The sequence below is a fragment of the Phascolarctos cinereus genome, unplaced genomic scaffold, assembly GCF_003287225.1.
Source record: "Phascolarctos cinereus isolate Bilbo 61053 unplaced genomic scaffold, phaCin_HiC Scaffold_9;HRSCAF=440, whole genome shotgun sequence".
Lineage (NCBI taxonomy): Eukaryota > Metazoa > Chordata > Mammalia > Diprotodontia > Phascolarctidae > Phascolarctos > Phascolarctos cinereus.
Genome location: NW_027556402.1, coordinates 191,325,675 through 191,342,937, shown reverse-complemented (window position 1 = coordinate 191,342,937; position 17,263 = coordinate 191,325,675). Strand labels below are relative to the sequence as shown.

The following is a 17,263-nucleotide window of genomic DNA, read 5'->3' as shown; positions in this document are numbered from 1 at the left end:
CCGAGCGAGTGAGGAGGGAGGTGTGGGCCGTTAGCCGACCGCGCTTCTTTTGTCACGCCCCGCCCCGCCCCGCCGTCCCCGCCCCCGTCCAGTCGGCCCTCCCTCACGCTCCGCGCCTTAGTGGCCTCCCATTGGCGGGCGAAGAAGGAGAAAAGCCAATCGCTGCGTCGCCGCCAGCGCCTCTGGTTGCCCCGGGAAACCAAACGGAAGAGGAGAAGCCGATTTTCCTCTGCCCTGAGTTCGGTTGTGAGAAAGAGGGGTGCGGATGTAGAGGGAAGGGATGGAACTGATCGAGGAGACGCCCGGAAAGGCCCAGGCTCCTTTGGAAACTGAGGAGCAAAAGAGCGTGGAGGTGCCCGATGCCTCCGAGGCAGGGAACCCGGACGGCGGGGGGCCGGAGGAAATGGCTTCGAAGGCCGAGCCGTCGGAGGGCGGAGAGGGCGGCGAGGCCGTGGAGATTGAACCAGCAAGCATGGAGGAGGCAGAGGAAGCCGAGGAGGATGAGGCCGAGGCCGAGAAGGATGAAGGAAAGGCGGCGGAGGAGGAGATGCCGCCAGCCTTCTCCGACGCCGGGGAAACCAGCGCGGGCGTGGTCCCGGAGTCGGTGGAAGGCCTCGACGACGACGACGACGACGACGACAGGCTCTCGAGAGACAAGGCGAGGTGGGCCCTGAGCGAGGAAGTCGCGGAGAGCGACGAGTCCTTGGACTCCTGCGACAGGGACGAGGACGCTACGAGCAGGAAGAGGAGGCCGAGGAGGCCTCCGACGAGTTGCTGAAGCTGCAGGAGCAGCAGCTGCGCGGCGAGCTCATGGAGCAGTATCACGGGCTGCTGTCAGAGCGCAACCGGATCCACCAGTACAACATCCACCTGCAGCACAAGATCTCCCAGGCCCTGCGCAAGAAAAAGAGCGCCGAGCCCGGCGTGGAGGTGACGGAGACCGCCCCCGTGGAGCAGGACACCCCCGAGAAGGAGCAGGCCTACCAGCGCTACCTGAGCTCGCTGGAGGAGCTCAAGAAGCAGCACAGCGAGGACGTGGACTGGTACCAGCACGAGCTCGAGCAGCTGCGGCAGCACTGCCTGGAGAAGGTGGCCCAGGTGGAGAAGGAGTGGAAGGCCTTCCAGACCCTCAAGAGGCAGGTGATGCTGCAGGCCATGGGCAGCTGCCTGGCGGGCGGGAAGCCGGCCGCCCTGCGCGAGGTGGAGCAGATCCAGGCCAACGAGGACCGCAAGGAGAAGGAGATGAGTGCCGCGCGCCTGGAGAACGTGCAGCTGAAGCAGTCCTTGCTGCTTCTGGAGGCCAGGATGAAGGCGCAGGAGCGGATGACGGAGGGGCTGCACCTCATCGACTTCGAGCAGCTCAAGATAGAGAATCAGACCTTCAACGAGAAGGTGGAGGAACGCAACGAGGAGCTCTTGAAACTGCACTACAAAGTCACCAGCAACGTCCAGATAATCAGCCACGTGAAGGAGAAATTACAGTTTGTGGAACTGGGGAACTTGCGCCTCAAGTCGGAGCTTATGGATGTTGATGCTCAGGTGGCCCAGAAGAGGGACATCTTGACCAAGACTAAGAAGGCCAGAGACAGCCTGCGAGTAGATAATGTCAAGTTACATCAGAAGTGTGGACTGCTGGGCAAAGAGGTGCTCCTTCGGGACCTGGAGCAAAAAGTGGACCAGACTGAGTTGCTCAGCCAGCGGCTAGAAACACTTAAGCGTCAGCATGCTGGGCTGACACTCACTTGCAAAGGACTGAAACAGAAAATAAAGGAATCCAAAGCATTCCTGCCATCCTGAACATCAGAAACAACTGATATAGATCTTCAGCAAAACCTTTTCAGTTTTCATAAGGAACTTAACCTTTAGTGGACTTATTTTTCAATAGGTGCCATTCTTTAACAGGCCTGTGGTAGTTAGGACAAAAAAAAAACACCTATATTTATTGAAATATGTAGCTTAAAATAGATTAGTGCCAGACACTAAGCGGAGACAACTTATTTTAAATGGGTTGAACATCTTATCAATTTAAAACAGGGTCAAAGAAGCCAAGTACTGTGGTTGACTAAAAATTATCTCTTGACTGAAGAGTAGAAATAAAGGACAAGCTAGTTCTGAACATTTCACCATTGCAAATCATCAGCCACTACAGAATTTTCATTTCACTTTGATGAAAGTACACAGAGAGGACCAGAAACCTCACCTGTGAAAAGAGGCAAGGGGGGGGGGAGGTAGAAGAATAGAGAAAACTAACTTTACTCCCATGCATAAAGTGAATTATTAAATTTTTTCTAAAATTTTTGAGTCACTCAACTAAGCCCATTAAGTAAATATAAAATGCCTCTTAAATTATTCATAAATATTTTAGATCTACCAGTCACTTAACTAGTCTATAAGATGTAATTTACAGACAAAAAAAATTAGCAGAAAAATGTGTTTCTTTTCCTCAGATGTACGTTTTCTTCTTGGCCAGGACTACTTCTCTAAACGATACTGGCATTAGTCTAAGCCTTAAATTAGGGCTCCTTTTCTCTTGCATTCTCTAAAAAAAAAAACTACTGGTCTGTCAAGCAATTTGATCAAGGAGGTTATTTACAATGGAAAAGATGGACAAGAAGAAGCATAGTTTAATGGATAAAGTCAGTATATTCTGCTTTAAGTAACCTTCTGCACATTGTCCAGAAATGTATAAAGGGGGAAAAAAATACCTTTTTTTAAAGTAAAGGTTCTCAAATCTTGACAGCAGGAGCCAAAATATTTCTTACTTAAAAAAAAAACCCATTCTCTATATTACATTACCAGATGCATGTTATAAGCAATCTAGAATCAATGAGATTGAATTTAGTTCTTAGACCTCTGGGGGAACTGGAGATGTCATGGGATGGGTTCCCCACTCGTGACCAAGTCATATGGATTATATCAAAAGAGAGGTTTGGAAAATCCTAGTTTAGAGTTAGACTTTTTTGGTCTTGCAATTTTTGAATATTCCTTTTCATAATATCAGAAGCACCCTCTTGGTGGTATAACTTATGTTCTATTTGGAGTTAATAAAGATGAATTGAAACTTCTAACGACTTTCCTTCCATGCCTTAAAAACATTTTGTAATCATGCCGTTAATGGATCGTGCTCTTTTATTAATACAAAGTTCAATAGTTCATTTCACTGGTAGCTTACTTTGCATTGCTTCCTACCCACAGTCCCACTTTCTTCTTTCCAGCTTCATCTGGACCTGAAAAGTGAAAGCCTTTCACAGAAACCATTCATTTGCAAACATTTTTCTTTGTGCCTCAAGGTATCAAGATACATCCAAGCAAGTGAATTGGCACACAGTGCTGAATACTACAAAATGAAACTTACAATTAATACTATGAGTGACCTACTCTGCAGAAGCTGGTACATGGTAATAAGGCTGTCCATTTATGGAGAAAATGCAAAAGTATGAGGACATGCATTTTAAGTTGATTTTTAATTAACAGTTGTACTTAGCTATCAGGAAGGACAATGTAGTAGATAGAGCATTGGGCCAGGTCTAAGTTCAACCCTAACTCTACCAAGGTGTGATTTTGGACAGTCAGTCACCTCATCTCTTTGAGTTCCTCTGACTGACATCTACAAAATGGGGATCAAACTCTTTGACCTCAGTCAGTTAACAAGTATTAATTGGACTCTTACTGTGTGCCAGGCACTGTGTGCTAAGTGCTGGGAATACAAAGAGTAAAAACATTTCTTTCCCTCAAGAAGCTCACATTATGAAAGAACATACAAGTGCATACAGAAAAAATTTATACCGGATAAATTGGAGGTTAAGCTCTGAAGGAAAGCTGTGGGTGGGGGGTTGGAGTTGCCTCTTGCCGAAGGTAGGATTTGAAGGAACCAGGAAATGGACAAGTCAGGAAAGCATTCTAGGCATGGGGGAACAGCCAGTTAAAAAGTCACAAAGATCATAGATGTTCACTGCATTTAACGAATGAGGAAAACGAAGTCCAGGGAGTTTGTGACATCAAAAGTCATACAGGTATGAAGTATCAGAGGCAGGATTCTCTTGGGCTAATTGTCAGGTAAGGTAATGAATATGTAAACTCTTTAATGGCAAAGAATTGTATACATACATACATACATACATACATACATATGTGTGTCTGTGTGTATACACACACACACACACAGAGTTAAGTAAGGTAACAGAGGTATCTGATGAACTTGGCTATGTGCCAAAGCCTAAAGTGTTTAGATATCTTGACCAGGATATTATGTAGAGAATTAATGTTGCTCACACAAGAGGGAAACTTTTTAAGATTTATAAATGGATGTAAGGTTATTAAGAAATTCTGTGACAAAACTCTACAGTGTATATACTGTTATGATACAGAATTGGAAGTGAAAAATACCCCATACATTATTATTAGCCTGTAAGTGGGGTTTTGACAGCACTGATCAAGGGCAGGAGTGAACCCAGAGTCCAGACAAGAGGTATGAAAATAGAAAACACTGACTTCAGTTGAAAATGAAACAAAAAACATTAATGCATTAGAGATATTAAGAGGCAAAAAAGGAACATCTCAATTGTCTATAGTGATTTGATTTACTGAGCTTGTCCGACAGTCACAAGTGCTGCTGGTGTGTGATTTCTCTGTCTGGACTTATTGAAGTTCATTTATCCTCACCCTGGTTTGAGTATTTTAACATTTAAATTCCATTCAGTAATATACTGACACACAGATGTTATGATGAAAGGTCTATTTCTAAGGCAGTGGGGGGAGAGAGGGTGAAGGTACCTGGTGCAGGGGCATAGTGTTAAAGTCTGGAAAGTTAGAGACAAATGAAGAGAAGGCTAGCCTAAGCCTCTCCCAAAAAGGGAGACCCCAGAAAGAACTCACTAGGAGAAAGGGAACTGGCTCAACAGAGGGATGTTCCAGGGTGAGGCAGCTGTAGAGAAAGGGATGAATGTTTCAGGGTTAAGACTACAGATGAGGCATGGTATTGAAATCCACAAAATCAGGGGCACAGACATGAGTAAAAAATGCATGACACCAACACTTTATAAATAGGAAGAAAAAAATGAAACTTTATGGTAAGAGGTGGAAGACAGACTACAAGTGTGGAATACTGCACATACTATAACTGGGTTGATGTGTTATCCTTGTTTAGCTACTTTTTCCCTTTTTAATTTGCTACATGGGATGGCTGGCTGAGCAGAGGTGGGTGGGGGGGATATATTTAGACATAAAAGGGAAAAAAGATAATTTAAAATATGAAAAAAGAGAGTCTGGAGTAGATGTTCTGAGGTTTTGTCAAGATCTAATTTTCCAAGATTTTGAGGAACAAAGTATTACTGGAGCACCTTTTAGGTACAGTGACATCTCTAAAGAGAGTTTTGTATCTGGTCATATTAAGTTTGAACCTTTTGTGCATCAGTTTTCCACAGACTGTCATGGGAACTGAACTTGTATAAATATTATCTCTTCCTATCTAAATATGGTCCAAAGTGAGAAAGAAGGGTCGCTCTCACTTAGAAAACTTCCCAGGGATCAGGTTTCTGAATAGTATTTATGTTAACAAAGTCTAAGATCCCCCCACAGAGCGACTCATGGAAATTCACACCCCTTAGTTCCATAGTGATAGGGGCCCTAATATTAGAGGAAGGAAAGTAAATCTGGCCCAGAACAAGTGAGTGATAAATGATCACATGACAGTTGAAAAAGACTTTAGCATTTAGTTCAACCCTTCATTTGCAGAATGTAGAAAATGAGCAGAACTGGCTTTTAAAGATATATAGATGTAGATATAAAATACATATATATAAATAAAAATACATAAATATAAATAACAATATAGGCCCTTTAGATGGGTGGATTTGGTAGGGCTCTCCTCCTTTTGGGAGTTGGGAATGGTGCAAAATATTTGTGAAATGTCCATATTAGAATCAACATATACTCAATTTTAACTCTCAAACTCATGTTTTATGTAAGACCTTATTGCATATGTTCTTTCCCAGCATATAACTATATTTTCCTTCCTTTCAAAGAGATCTCATTTTAAGGGGGGAAGGGATCTCAAACTAATATAGCAATACAGATATCCCCTTAAAATCAATTTAGTTTTCTCCAAATACTGGGAAATATTTGCCTGTGCCCTTGAAAAGAAAGCCCTTATCTACCTTTGTAATAAAACCTATTGAAAATTCAGACAAAATATAGTAAGTTATTTCTAATCTCGAAGATAAGAATGTAATCTTTCAGCTAAAGTGTATGAATAATGGAAATAAAGTAATTTTACATGACTTTTATTTAATAAAACCACGTTATTTACAGTCCAAAAAGTTTGATACACTCACCTAAACAAAAATGGATAACTGTACAAGCCATCAAAACATGATCTGTAGTAAGTGTATCAAGAGTCTATAAGGAATTTGAATTAAGACATTGAAAAATATAAGTAGTTATAAAGTACCTTTAAAATGAACTTTCTTTTAAAACTAAATAAGACATTCTGACTAATGACTGAAAATGCCAAATTTGTTCTCTACTATAAAGTGCAGGTTGCACAAAATCCCAAACATGAGACGTCTTAGATTCTGGAACTGAGCAGCACATAAAGTGAAAAATGCAGACTTCTGAAATGGTGCAGCATTTCAATATTTGTTTTCCAGTTATTCTTAAGGAAAAGCCTAGTTCTTTTGGATGGGGACATCTGCTGAAAAGAGGGCAAGTCCATCTGCCTTACAGTTTAAACTTCCCAACACTTGAACCGTAAAAATTAAGTTGGCAAAATCTTAGGTGATCACTGATTTGGTTATGAAAACTATTCTTCAGAACTTGGGACTGGGTAAGTAGTCCAATCACAGGGTGTCAAAGACTCCTATGCCAATTTCACATGCATCAATAATTCTATCCAAAGGAGTATTTTTTCCAAATTAGTCTAATGAAAAAAAGTTAAACAGCTGAATTTTTAGACAGGTGAAAAATTTCACAAACGGTGCAAAGCTCATTATTGCATCACTTTTCTTCATTACTTAACAAATATTTATGTACACCAAGAAAAGATAGAAAATATATACATCCTCAGAGATCAGAAATCCTAAGTCATTGAACAAAAATAATTACATCTGTGGGTAATTAACAGTGCACAAGTTCTGCGGCAGGCCCTTGGTCACAACCATGCCACTTTCAGTCTGTGTTACATTCAACATCTTGATTTTAGGAAATAGGCATCTGCAGGGGTTAGGGGCTAGAACAGTTGGTAGGGCATCCAATGGAAAAAGAATGCCTTCTCAAAAAAATTAAAATTAAAGATAAGCAAGTCATCTTTTTAAAGGCTGAGGCAAAAAGTGACATCAACAGCACATGACAAATCTCACTGGAGGAAAGAGTCAGCATTTTATAGCTGAACACATATCTAAAAAAGTTCATTCCAAAAAAGGTAACAAACCACACATAGTGCAAGTTAGGCATACTATGACTTCAGAAGTGGATACCTCACCTGAAGATCTATTGACTTTCTAGTTGTCTATTGCATCTAGGCAGATAGAAAGACAGAAGTAGCAGATTTGGAAAAACTATGGAAATAACACCATAGTCAGGTTTGGATGGGGCTGACTTCTGATATACTCAAAGAGATCACCCACTAATAGCAACAATCTACTTAAGAGAAATACGTAGTTGGAATGAGAAGTGTAAATAAGAGTAAGCGTCCTTTTTCTTGTATGGTGTGATAATACTCCTCAAGCACTTAGGGGAATGTCAAGTGACATCACAATATGCTCTGGACTGGTCAAAACAGCATTCTAAGAAACCAAGAAGTTGATGGATCACTGGGCGTTGTGGGGGAGGAAGGGGGAGAGTCATGGATTCACAAGGGATTATCATCCATTTATAAAACTTTTGTCCAAAAAAATCCTGACCGTTTTATGCAAGTGGAATTACTGAAGCTCTTAATTACATTATTAGGAAAACTGTCTGAAGGTAACAACAGACATAAAGGATTCTTATATCCTAGTTCAGAGCTATTAGGTATATATTGCTTCATTCTTCTGTGATGATGACAATTTCTAAAGCGCATGATGCCATACATAGAGGTAATCATGGGCACTTATGATTTATTCTGACATTCAGCTGAGGAAGTCAGGGAAAGAAGTGGCCTTTCCCTCATGCGTGACCCCCTGTTGTGGGGTTTTCTTTTTGTTTGTTTCTGTGTCTGTCATATAACTTGCATTCATACAGATATTGTACAGTCATCTCATATGGTTGTTTCTTATGTTTCTTTCAACAAATAAAGGCTGTTTATGTTCTTCCATCCACCAAGTTTTTATTTCCTCTTGGTATGATTGCCAATAGAGCAGAGGAACACTTTCCGGGAGAACTTGGTACTCTTTGGATATTAAATGTGTCACTTCAACCCAACACATATGCTAAGAAACTTCATGAAGGCAACTTGGTAAAACTCTAAAACAAGCAACAGGTCTCTTGCCCAATAACGTGTAGCTCTTTTGGTTGTATCAATACACAATCCCATTATCACTGAATGTTATCTTTGGTAAATGTATTTTTAAAATATGACCCAGAGTTTTGGGGGGAAAAATAGCTAGTGAGATTAATACCTTCCTTAATGAAAACATGCAAACATGAACTGGTGTCACAGATTAAGAGATCTTCAAAAGCACATTTCTTAAGCATTTTGGCTACAAAACTGTATAAAGTACTTTACAGCATTTCATTAACTTGCTAAGATTTAATTAACTTGTATGGAAACTGAAAGGAAAAACTTAGTCATTGCCCTTATTCAAAATCGTGCACAGAGTGTGAGGGCTGTGTACAATCAACACCGGCCATTGTGCCACTGAGCTTCTTAAGGCTCAGCCTTGATTTACTCTTGAAAAGACATGTGTGGGAGTGAGTTTTTAAGGCCAACTCCAGTATTATAAACAAAACTTGAAAATAATAGACTTGATGTTTCTCAGATGCCTGTATCCATTTGAAAGCAAGACATTTGCCACCGGGATATCTCTTGCCCCAATACATCTCAAGTGTCAGTGTCTGAGGGAAGGGCTTCCCCTTTCCATGTCCCGGTTGTCTTTCTGCAACGCAAGCAGTACCTAGAAATCAGATGGGAGACAATTAACCAAAGGCTGCCTAGCATATACACATACCTACAAACAGTTACATGAAAGACATGACAGTCAAGCCAGTTACAAAAGGGGTTAACAGTTTCACGGTGGATTTTACAGGGCTTGCTTGCTACAGGACCCACAACAATTAAACAATTCTAGTAAGAAGATTCGCCACCTCAAAAGCTGCTCAAGTTTTAACCTGAAAGATGCTGAGAATTAAGAGTACTGATGGCTGACAGGTATAGAAAGCTTTATAATTGCCAAATGGTTTTATGCAAATTACCTCATCAGACACAAATAAATAAAGCCTATAAGAACAAGTTGTATCTACAACTCTGTAACAATTTGCCCCTAAAAGCCAGGTAAGTATAGTATCTGTGTCTGAATTTCATTGATATACATCAGTGAAATCCACAAATAATCCTTTAGCAAATAATTTCAACCTCTTCTCCCAGAGTAACAAAATTTTATATTAATAAGAGGAAAAAACTAACAAGCCATACAAAACCCATTACAAATATGTAGAGTAATGAAAAACAAATTTCTACATTAGCCATGTCCAAAAAGAAAGAAAGAAAATATGTTTCAGTCTGCATTCTTAATCTATCAGCTCTCTATCTGGAAGTGAATGGTATATTTCATCATGAGTTCTTTGGAACTGTGATTAGTCAATTTGCTGACCAGAATTCCTAAGTCCTTAAACGTTGATTATCTTTACAATACTGCTGGTTCTATATAAATTGTTCTCCTGGTTTTCATTTCACTTTGCCTCAGTTCATGCAAGTTGTCCCATGTTTTACTGAAACGATCCCTTCATCATTTCTTATGACAACAGTATTTCCAACATATTAATATACTGTAACTTGTTCGTATATCATAACTATTTCCCAGTCGATGGGTATCCCCTCCATTTCCAATTCTTTGCCACCACAAAAATAGATGCTATACGTATTTTACATTTGAGTCTTTTTCTTTTGTCTTTGATCTCTTTGGGGTATAGTGATATTGTTGCATCAAAGAGTACACCCATTTTAATACTTTTATGGGCATTGTTCCAAATGATCTCCAGAATGGTTGGACTACTTTCCAAATCCACCAATAGTGAACTGAAGTACCTGTTTTCCCATAGTCCCTCTAGAATTTGTCATCTTCTGTTTTTGTCATTTTAGCCAATCTGTGGTGGGGTATGTTGGAGTTGTTTTAATTTGCATTTTTTTCACTATTAATGATTTAGCTTATTTTTTTAAAATAGGTAGTACAGTGGATAGAGTGCTGGACCTGGTGTCAAGAAAACTCATCTTCCTGTGTTAAGATCTGGCTTCAGACACTGATTAGCTATGTGACCTTGGGCAAGTCACTTAACCCTGTTTGCCTGTTTTCTCATCCATAAAATGAACTAGAGAAGGAAATGGCAAACCACTCTAATATTTCAACCAATAAAACCCCAAGTAAGGTCATGAAGAGTTGAGATATGACTGAAAAATGACTGAATAATGATAGTTTTGATTTCTTCCTCTGAACACCGTTCATTCATATCCTTTTACCATCTGAGAGATGGTTCTGATTCTTGCATATTGGACTCCATTCCACATATCATTTAGAAATGAGATCTTTATCAGAGAAATTTGTTGCAAATGTTCTCCCACTTTGCTGCTTTTCTTCTAGATTTGCCAGCACTGGTTTTATTTAGTGTCCAATTAATTTTTAATCTATGTTTCAAAGGTCTTTACTGAATGTAATTTCTATTACAATATGGTCAGAAAAGTGCATTTAATCTATCTGCTTTTCTGCTTTTGTCTGTGAGGTTTTTATGCCCTAATACATGGTCAATTTCTGTAACAGGACCATGCATAGCAGAGAAACAAGTATACTCCTTTCTCTTCCCATTCAACATTCTCCAAAAGGCTAGCATATCTAGTTTTTCTAAAATTTCCATTCATTCCCCTCAACTTCTTATTTCTTTTATGATGAGATTGATCTAGGTCTGCGAGGGGTAAATTGAGTTCTTCCACTATTATAGTTTTACTATTTCCTCCTGTAACTCATTTAGATACTATGTTAGTTGGTATGTATATATGTTCAGCATTGATATTAATTCACTGTCTGTGGTAGAATTAAGTTTCCTTGTTTATCACTTTAAATTAGGTCTATTTTTACTTCAGCTTTGTCTGAGAGTTTACTTCACTGAAGAATAATAAGATTCTGCTCCAACTCCTTATTTTAACTCTATGGGTATCTTTCTATTTCAAGAGTGTTTCTTGTAAATAATATATTCTTGGATTATGGTCAGTCTCTAATCCATTCTACTAATCCACTTCCATTCACATTCACAGTTATGATTGTAAACTGTGTACTTGCCTCCATCCTAGTCCAATATACTTATCCTCTTTCTCACTCTGTCCCTTCTTTAAGAGTTTGTTTTATTTTTGACCACTGACTTCCTTCATCTACCTTCTCTCTTCTTCCCCTAATTCTTTTCTGTTAACCCCATTCCCTCCTACTTCCTGATTGGGTAAGATGAATTTCTGTCCCCAATTGTGTGGGTATGTATATTCTTCCCTCCTTGAACCTGTTCAGGCAAAAAAGAGGTTCGAGCATAGCCCACTCCCTTCACTGCCTTTCTTCCCTGTATAAACTCTTCCTTGTACACTCAATTTATGTAAAATAAGTTTCCACATCCATCCTCTCCTCCTCCCCTCTCCCAATGCATCTCTCTTCTCATTTTTCCATTATTCTTTTGAGATCATCCAAACATAATCACACCCAGGCCCTCTGGTTAATTAGACTCTCTCCAAGAGCCCTGGTGATAAGGGCCTAACAGGTTACACATTCCATCTCCCCACATAAAACTGTAAATAGTTTAACCTTACTTATTCCCTTGGGCTTGAGTCTAATCTGCATTCTTCTCTGAGGCTTTACTTGTAGATGTTTTCAAGTCATTGTCATCTTTTGTGTTTCTGTCTTGAGCTTCCCTATCACCATGGTGGCTCAAGTTTTGGGGTGTTTTTTGTTTTCCTTCTTTCTTTCTTTCTTTCTTCCTTCCTTTCTTTCTTTCTTTTCTTTCTTTCTTTCTGCTCATTTTTCTAGCCTATTTCTTGACTTTGTATGTTAGTGTCAGGCTCTGCTCACTTCTAGGGCAGGGCAAAGGGAGGGAGATATCTAGTCTGAGCTTCTGTCCTTTCATGTCCTTTTACTGCTTTCATGACTTCAGAAGGGACCCTGAAAGTTTTCACTGCTTCCAAAGTGGTATGAATCAAAGACAGGTCTGTTCCTTGTCCTCTTAATCTGAGCTCTGCAAGTTTTTGACTCAAGGTTAGGTTTGTTGGCTTGTGCACGGCTGAGTTTCAATAAATTGCTGCTAAACCCCATCACCTACTGGGAGGATCTGTAGGTTCAAAACAACCGAAGTGCTGGCTCACCTTTGGTCTGAGACCCTCCTGCCCTGGTTATTCCACTGACTCGTTGCTCTGCTCCTGGGCTGACTGCCACACAGCCATGTTTCTGGAACTTGTTCTGTGTTCAGTACTCAGCTAAGGCCCTAACCACAAGCACTTTTCTTCACCCTGGATCTGTTACCCAGAATTGACTCATGTGAGACAGGGCTGCCAGATGGCAACCATTCCTGCATCCAACACTGGTTCAGAGATCCCCTGGGATCTCTCTCTTCTCTGGTGCTCTCCTCCCTGGTGCTCTGTCTTAATCTCCGTGGGTACTGGAATGTTCTCACTTCAGCTGCCGCTGCAACCTCCTGGCCAACCCAATGTTAGGAGACCTCTCTGTCTAAGTAATCAGGGCTGCAAAAATGACTCATTGTGACTTTTTTCTTGGCTTTCTTTATCAGAACTCTGGCGCATTAAAAAAAAAACTGTGCTAGATGAGGCAGACAAAAATGCTTGCTCTGCTTCACCACCTTGATTCTGACAGTGTTTAATTTTTATGACCATATTATCAAAAGGAAATCTAGCACTATCATAAGCACTACCATCTTTTAGGATTTCCCAACTCAAACTACATTGAACTAAAGGAACAATTCAGAAATGAAGCAAACATCACTGATACTAATAGATACAACTCACATTTGTATAATGCTTTAGGGTTTAGAAACCCTTTATTCAAAATGACCCTGAGAAATAGGTGGTGGAAGTATCATTTCTATTTTATAGATGAGGAAACTAAGCTATAGAGAAGTAATATACCTTGATTAAGGTTACACAGTAAATGACAGAACTGAAAGAACCCCACTCTTCTGCCTCCACATCCAATGCTTCTTCTTATACCCCAAACTACAGCTTTCCTAACTCTCCCCACCACACACACACACACACACACACACACACACACACACACACACACAGCCACTACCAAAGAGGGCCTATTAAGGATATATACAATATTTAATAATCTAATCTGAGTGCTAAGGGTCATATATAAAAGAGATAAACTGTGTGTGTATTTATTTTTCAAAAAATTACCAGGAAACACATACAGTAGAGAAGGTATGTTGCCATTACTGGTGATGGTGGCAAACATCATGACTTTACGAATAGGAACAAAAAACAACAAGATCTATTCCTATATCATTTCAAAAATGGACTTGGTAGTGGTATTTCCAAGAGCCTCAGACTAATATGGCAAAGAGCTTGGAGTCCAGCACCAAACAGTTGGCTCAGGCCACCTCTTGTTTTATACCATCCCAAAATCACCCACAACACCAAAATAAAGGGTCTCAAGAAAAGGAGGGATTAGATTGGCATTGGTATTAACGTTCAAACAGAAGCAACATTAACAATAGACTAATACTAACATCAGATTGTAAGATCTGTCTTTTGCCTCTTTTTTGTAATCCTGGCACTTAGCACAGTGCCTGGCACATGTAGGCATTTAAATGCTGACTGACTGATTGAAAATGATGCATTCAATTCCCAATTATCCATAGCAGTCCACAACCTACTCTCTTCATTCAGCTCCCAGGCCAAACAGTTATGCAGAAGAAATTGGGAAAATCATCTTAAAACACTGACACAGATTATCATTATCATTTCTGGGGCAAAAAACCCTAAGAATTCAAGATTCATTCAGTAAATAAATACATAGATTTAGGTGCCTACATGTGCCCTACGCTGTAAGAAAAGGCTGGATTTGTTAATAATTTCCTGACATATCTAATGTTTCGTGCTTTGAAAAACACTTTCATAACCAATCTTTTGTTTATCCTTAACAACCACTTTTCAAGAAAGGTGGGGCAGAGATTTTTTCCCCTTTTAGAGATGGGAAGCAAGTCACAGGTTTGAAATACCAAATGAGTACATTTAACCTGCACTTTTTCTTTAAAAGGTAAACATTCAACAGAATAACAGGATCACATAGAAATTACTGTTGAAAGGAAAATGAACTTGGAGCCCCACACCCACTTGCACAGGCCCAGTACTTCTACCTTTTAGCCGTCTGGCCTTGAGAAAGCCAATTTATATTGCATGCACCTAGTTCTTTCATGAGTAAAATCAGGATAATACAGAAATTATTGATTTCAAAAGGTTGTGGTGAGGAGCAAATGAATTAACATGGGAATGGAAGCCCACAGAGGTTAAGCATCTTGTCAAAGACTGCAGAGCAAAGTTCCAAAGGAGTAATGCCAAGGTTTCCTAGTTCCTCATGTAAAGACAGTGTGCTTACAAGCTTTATTATTTTCTCTTCCAAGATTTCAAATAAAACAGATTTCAAACCCACTTATGAACTGAATTACATTGCTCTATCATAAAGATGCATACACACAACACTTACTAGCTGTGTGATCCTGGGCAAGTCACTTAACCCCCATTGCCCACCCAAAAAAAAAAAACCCATAAAGCATGCATAAAGTACAAAGAATCTAGACTTGAGAGTCCAAAGAGCCAGGTTTATTTTCCAGTTCTGACACTTAGCACAGTGCTAAATGTGCTAAGTATGTGCTTAATAAATGTTTACCACATACTATGTAATCACAGCAAAAATCACTTCCCTTCAGCTTACTCATCTGCAAAATGGTAATAATACTTAACCCTGCCTCACAAAGTTGTTTTGAGGAGAGAGATATGTGAACTTTAAGATACAAGAAAAATTGGAGTTATTATTCTATTTTTTGCCTAGTGAAGTCACATATTTAAGGGAAACTTTTAAAATAGTAGAGAGTTATTTACCTGAGCCCACTTTTTGTTTCTACTTTGCATCTGAATTGCAGCAATAGATGTAAAGAACTCTTCTGAAGGCAAATCTTCTGGTAACTTGGTGAGGAACTGGGCTATGTGAATAAAATCCATTTTGGTCAAAATATCTTCAAACAGTTTGAGTATTCCCAGGGCAGTACGGAAAAGAAACTCTTCACCATCACGGCAGAACACATCCCATATTCGACACGCCAGATCAAGTGGCAAAGATTTACTGTACAAGGTAAAAATCCTAGAAATGAGAGGGCAAGTTTTTCAGGTCTGGGATCAGGCAAAAAGAAAACTCCTAAATACAGTCATAGTCTGAACGTTTTAAAAACAAGTACAATTAAAACAGAAGCCCTGATTTCTTTCTTTGGTATGAGTTGGCTAGGATATGCAATGATTTTAAAGAGCAGGTAAGCATGTTTCAAGTCATTGACACTGGAAAACTATTCTTTTTCATTCCATGATGCTAATGAAGGGGGAAAAAATGGAACAACCACGTGGTTCAGTGGATAGAGCACCAGGCTTGGAGTCAGATAGATCTGAGTTCAAATCTGGCTTCTGATTACCTGTGTGACCTTGGGCAAGTCACCTAAACCCCATTTACCTCAGTTCCTCATCTGTAAAATGAGGGCACAGTGGAGAAGGAAATGGCAAACCATTCCAGTATCTTTGCAGAGAAAACCCCATTGACAAAAGTCCAAAAGGTCACAGAGTCAGACATGACTCAGTGACTGAACAACAAATCAAAAAAAAAAAAGGTTAATGATACCTTTGTTTACATTTCAAATTTTACACACAAATGTACTTATATAAGCGCTTTGCTTTTCAAATACATTTCAAATTTCACTGGCATTATTCCATACTAAACAGTACTGGAATTACTGAAGAGATACAAGTTACTCAAATATATTGCTACATACTGCATCTAATTCCACATACACCACATTCCAAGAAAGGACAATGCAGTTTTTCCCAGCAGGGGTCAGCAAAGAAGCAAAATTAATTTTTCCAGCAAGCCGATCTGTGACTGCTAGAAGCTGACTGGCAAACATACAATAAAATACAGGCAGGCCTTACTTCAAAAATACTGAGAATAAAACTGGAGCGACCAAAAATTAGGGAAAAGGGCAAATACTTTACAAAAGAATTCACTAAGTTTTCTATTAATAGTTAATTCCTCTAGTGCATTTAAAAAATAAATTAATATATTTTTCTGTAATCTATTTCATACAGAAAATTTTGGAAACTGAATTATCTCCCAATCTACTTTAGGACTCACTGGTTTTTTTCCCTTCCAAAGCTGTCATGAGTTTCTGTCACTTCACATGCCATATCTGGATGTGACCTTAAGGCTATGGTGGAGCTTATTTAGTGAAGTACTATGGTTACACTGTATGAAAAGCCAGTCAACCTTCTAAGCCCAGTATAACAACATCAGGGTGATAGATTTCATCAAGAAAATTACTCTACATTGGTTTCAAAAGCCAAGTAAGCATAACAACTCAACAATAATAAGGACATCAGGAAAAGGATAGAGTTTGGGGTGAAAGATACTGAATTCTGCAAATAACCCGTTGATTCAATCAATATAATGTCACCTCAAACAGGGGCACGAGCTACCTACAGAAAACTCTTCTTTCACATGTCCTCTTCACTGCGCATCTTCTATGACAGTAGCAAACACTGTTGGTGAGAGTATATCATTCTATTCTACGCCTTGATTAATATTAGTAGCCATAGAGTTTCCTAACAAAGTTACCTATTGTTTAATCTGTTCAGAAATCTTAATGTGATTTTAACACACACACAGGAGATACCCTGCTAGAGGTAAGCCTTTAAAATTGCATTTTACTGGACCCAAATTAAATGCTTTTTTTTTTCTAAGCACAATCTATAAGCCTAGGGGCAGTTGTTTGCCCATAAAGAGCTCATCTGCTATAGAATATCATTTTAAAAAATTAAAAGCCC

General features: G+C 39.5%; 2 protein-coding genes across 6 annotated transcripts in view; one reads left to right on the top strand and one right to left on the bottom strand.

Moving 5' to 3' along the window:
- Nucleotides 1-525: 525 nt before the first annotated feature.
- Nucleotides 526-3,209, top strand: CFAP184 (cilia and flagella associated protein 184; the record flags this gene model as incomplete). Its single annotated transcript, XM_020992064.2, has 1 exon — nt 526-3,209. A coding segment is annotated over one exon (1,272 nt), but the record flags the coding sequence as incomplete, so codon positions are not given.
- Nucleotides 3,210-6,265: 3,056 nt separating this feature from the next.
- Nucleotides 6,266-17,263, bottom strand: part of TBC1D14 (TBC1 domain family member 14) — a 112,307-nt gene continuing 101,309 nt past the window's right edge. For all 5 annotated transcript variants that reach the window (XM_020992115.2, XM_020992114.2, XM_020992117.2 and 2 more), the window contains 2 exons: nt 15,281-15,539; nt 6,266-9,089 (listed from right to left, as the gene is read on the bottom strand). In XM_020992115.2, the coding sequence (XP_020847774.1) occupies nt 9,024-9,089; nt 15,281-15,539 (325 nt within the window). In that variant the 3' untranslated portion in view covers nt 6,266-9,023. The remainder of the gene's footprint in view (nt 9,090-15,280; nt 15,540-17,263) is intronic.